Source organism: Strix uralensis, chromosome 5 (genome assembly GCF_047716275.1).
Source record: "Strix uralensis isolate ZFMK-TIS-50842 chromosome 5, bStrUra1, whole genome shotgun sequence".
NCBI classification, from domain to species: domain Eukaryota; kingdom Metazoa; phylum Chordata; class Aves; order Strigiformes; family Strigidae; genus Strix; species Strix uralensis.
In genome coordinates this window covers 45,512,816-45,515,380 of record NC_133976.1, presented here as the reverse complement: position 1 = coordinate 45,515,380, position 2,565 = coordinate 45,512,816, and the positions used below count along the sequence as shown (strand labels likewise).

General features: G+C 58.6%; 1 protein-coding gene across 1 annotated transcript; it reads right to left on the bottom strand.

Moving 5' to 3' along the window:
* Nucleotides 1-68: 68 nt before the first annotated feature.
* On the bottom strand, nt 69-2,335 carry MYF6 (myogenic factor 6). The gene is made up of 3 exons (XM_074869386.1): nt 1,340-2,335; nt 970-1,060; nt 69-709 (listed from the first exon to the last, which is right to left on the bottom strand). The coding sequence occupies exons 1-3, from the start codon at nt 1,856-1,858 to the stop codon at nt 591-593; spliced, it is 729 nt and encodes a 242-aa protein (XP_074725487.1). The 5' UTR covers nt 1,859-2,335; the 3' UTR covers nt 69-590.
* Nucleotides 2,336-2,565: the final 230 nt, after the last annotated feature.

The following is a 2,565-nucleotide window of genomic DNA, read 5'->3' as shown; positions in this document are numbered from 1 at the left end:
CTGAAGTCAGTGGTGGGTTTTAACTCCCGGATCGTGTTATTATTTAATTACCGGGGGGGGGGGGGGAACACTGTAACACAAAGAGCTTTATTTTACAATCCAAGAAATCTGTCTATTCTTATATACAATATCACATTCCACCATTTAAATATATATTTGTTATGTTTACAAAAGAAAAGACAGTACTGAAATTATTTACAGGAAAGAAACAAGGCGGGAACTCTTTAAATACGCCTAACACGAAATGCAACCAACAGCTTCACTCAGACAGGAATGAACTTTCCGGTGAGTCGCAGACAAAGCAGATCACCGGTACACAGGTGAGTATCTTAAATTAAAAAAAAAAGAAAAAAGGGGGAGAGGTGGTCTATGCAACACAATTGAAAGAAAACTCGGGGAAAAAAAAGGGGGGAAAGTCTGTTTGGCTCGAGTCGGTGAGGGCCCTTTTTCTTTGGGGTAGGTACCTTGACTCGACCTTAACAAGGCCCCTGCCTGGGCTCTCCACTGTGTTAATTTGCTTCATTACTTAGTTTAGAGGGAAGGGGGTGGGGGCTCCATCTCCGTTAAATATACTACCAGAGCAACCGGATTTATTTCTCCACCACTTCCTCCGCGCTGGGCAGTTTGGGCTCGTCGGAAGAAATACTGTCCACTATGGAGGAGAGGCAGCGCAGGCTGCTGGAGGCCGACGACTCGACGATGGAGCCTCCTGCTCAACGAGAGAAAAGGGATTAAAGAGCCAACGGTGCTTCCTCGCCGGACCTGCGGGGCAGGGTTGGCGACGGGCGGAGAGCCCGGGCGCCGCAGGGTGAGGGGGCGCCGGAGGGTGAGGGGGCGCCGGGGGCCGCCGCCGCCGCCACCGGCGGCCGTTGGCGACCGCGACCGTGAGGGGAAGGGCGGGTCGCGCGGCGGCGGCGGGAGCGCTCGGCCCGGCGGCCGGGGGAGGGGGGCGGCCGCGGAGCGAGTTACCTTCCTTGGGGCTGGCTCCCAGGGCTCGGGAATGGTCAGAAAGGCTTTGCCAGTCGGAGCTGCAGGTGCTCAGGAAGTCCGAGCTGGGGATCTGCGGCACACGGGCGGGGGCGGGAGCGACACGCGGGGAGACAGAGGACGGGCATTAGCGGGGTGGGCCTGGGCCGCGGCTCCCCGGGGTGGGCCGCCCGCCCGCCCGTCGGAGGCCCCAGGAGCTCGCACCTTCCTTCAGGACCCCCTCCGCGCCCGCCGGCCCGCCCGCCCCGGCTGCCGCAGGGGCCATGCCGAGGAGGAGGAGGGGAGGGGACGGGCGCGGCGGTTTCGCAGCTGGATGCCCGGGCGGCAGGAGGAATCAAGCGGCGGTGCTTACATTGCCCTGTTTGGGGCTGAAGCTGAAGGCCCCCCCCCCGATCTCCTGCATTTTCTCCTGCTGATCCAGCCTGTGCAAGAGGTCCTGCAGCCGCTCGATGTAGCTGATGGCGCTCCTCAGGATCTCCACCTTGGGCAGCCTCTGGTTGGGGTTCGCCACAGTCCGCCTTTTCAGGGCCTCGAAGGCTTCGTTGATCTTCTTCAGTCTCCTCCTCTCCCGCAGGGTAGCTGCTTTCCGTCTGTCCGTGGGGGCCGACTTTCTCTTGCAAGTTTTACAAGCCCAGATCAAACACTGGCCAGGGCAGTGAGGGGGTTGTAGTCCCGGGGGTGCCAGCACATGCTCCTCTCCACTGCTGTCACTGCCAGCCTCCGGCGGCATTTGGTCCTGACAGGGGGACAAGGTGCCATCGCTGCTTGGGTACAGCGGGGATCCCTCAGCCATCTCCAGCTGCTGCAGGGCTCCATTCTCCCCATCCAAGTAGAAGAAATAGGAGCCAGTTTCAAAAAGGTCCATCATCATGCTGTCCCTCGGCCTCTCTGCCTGGTTGAGTTGGGTGGCAGGCTCAAAAACACCCTGAGGAACAACCCAGATGGAATTTAATTAGTGCGGTGACATAAGTCCTCCCTGCTTTATATAGGAGCTGCTGAAACCTTATCCAACTTTTAGCTGTCGCGGTGCATCACCCTCCAAAACTGATTCCAGCCAGTCTCCCGGGCGCTGTCCTGGGAACATCTCCTATTTAGAAGGGAGGCGGGGGGAGGCATGAGGGGAGGGAGGCAAATTAAAAAAAAAGGAAAACAAGCAAAAAAGAAAAATACAACTCAACTTCCCCCCCACCCTGAAATCGCGTGAGTTTGGGGTGCAGTGAAGGAATGTGAGGCGGAGGCTCACGAGTGGTGTCCGCCCTGTCCCCATCACTGGGCCTGAGGGGGCACGGCTGGAGGACAGAGGCGGGGGGCTTCACAGGCAGCCCTCCCCCAGCCCACCCCTCACACTCCCCAGTGCATGCTCCTTGGCCCGGTGCTAAGTATAGATCTATACGGAGAGATTTCAAAGGCAGCCATCATTCTCCAAACAGACGGGTTAACATTTTCAGAAGAAGCCCCTGCTCTTCCCTCCCCCCCCCGCCCCCCTTGAAGCATGCCATTCCTGTGACCCAAGGCACCCGGGCCAGCCCAAGGTTAGGAGCCAAGCTCACTTTGCTCCACACACAGGGGGAAGGTTGC

Bases quoted from the DNA above. Each gene is read 5' to 3' on its own strand.
- MYF6 (XM_074869386.1), bottom strand. From the start codon at position 1,858: ATGATGATGGACCTTTTTGAAACTGGCTCCTATTTCTTCTACTTGGAT. The intron at 1,061-1,339 runs GTAAGCACCGCC...CGTGTGCCGCAG, and splicing joins TCAGCCCCAAACAGGGCAAT to ATCCCCAGCTCGGACTTCCT. The intron at 710-969 runs GTAACTCGCTCC...CTCGTTGAGCAG, and splicing joins GGGAGCCAGCCCCAAGGAAG to GAGGCTCCATCGTCGAGTCG.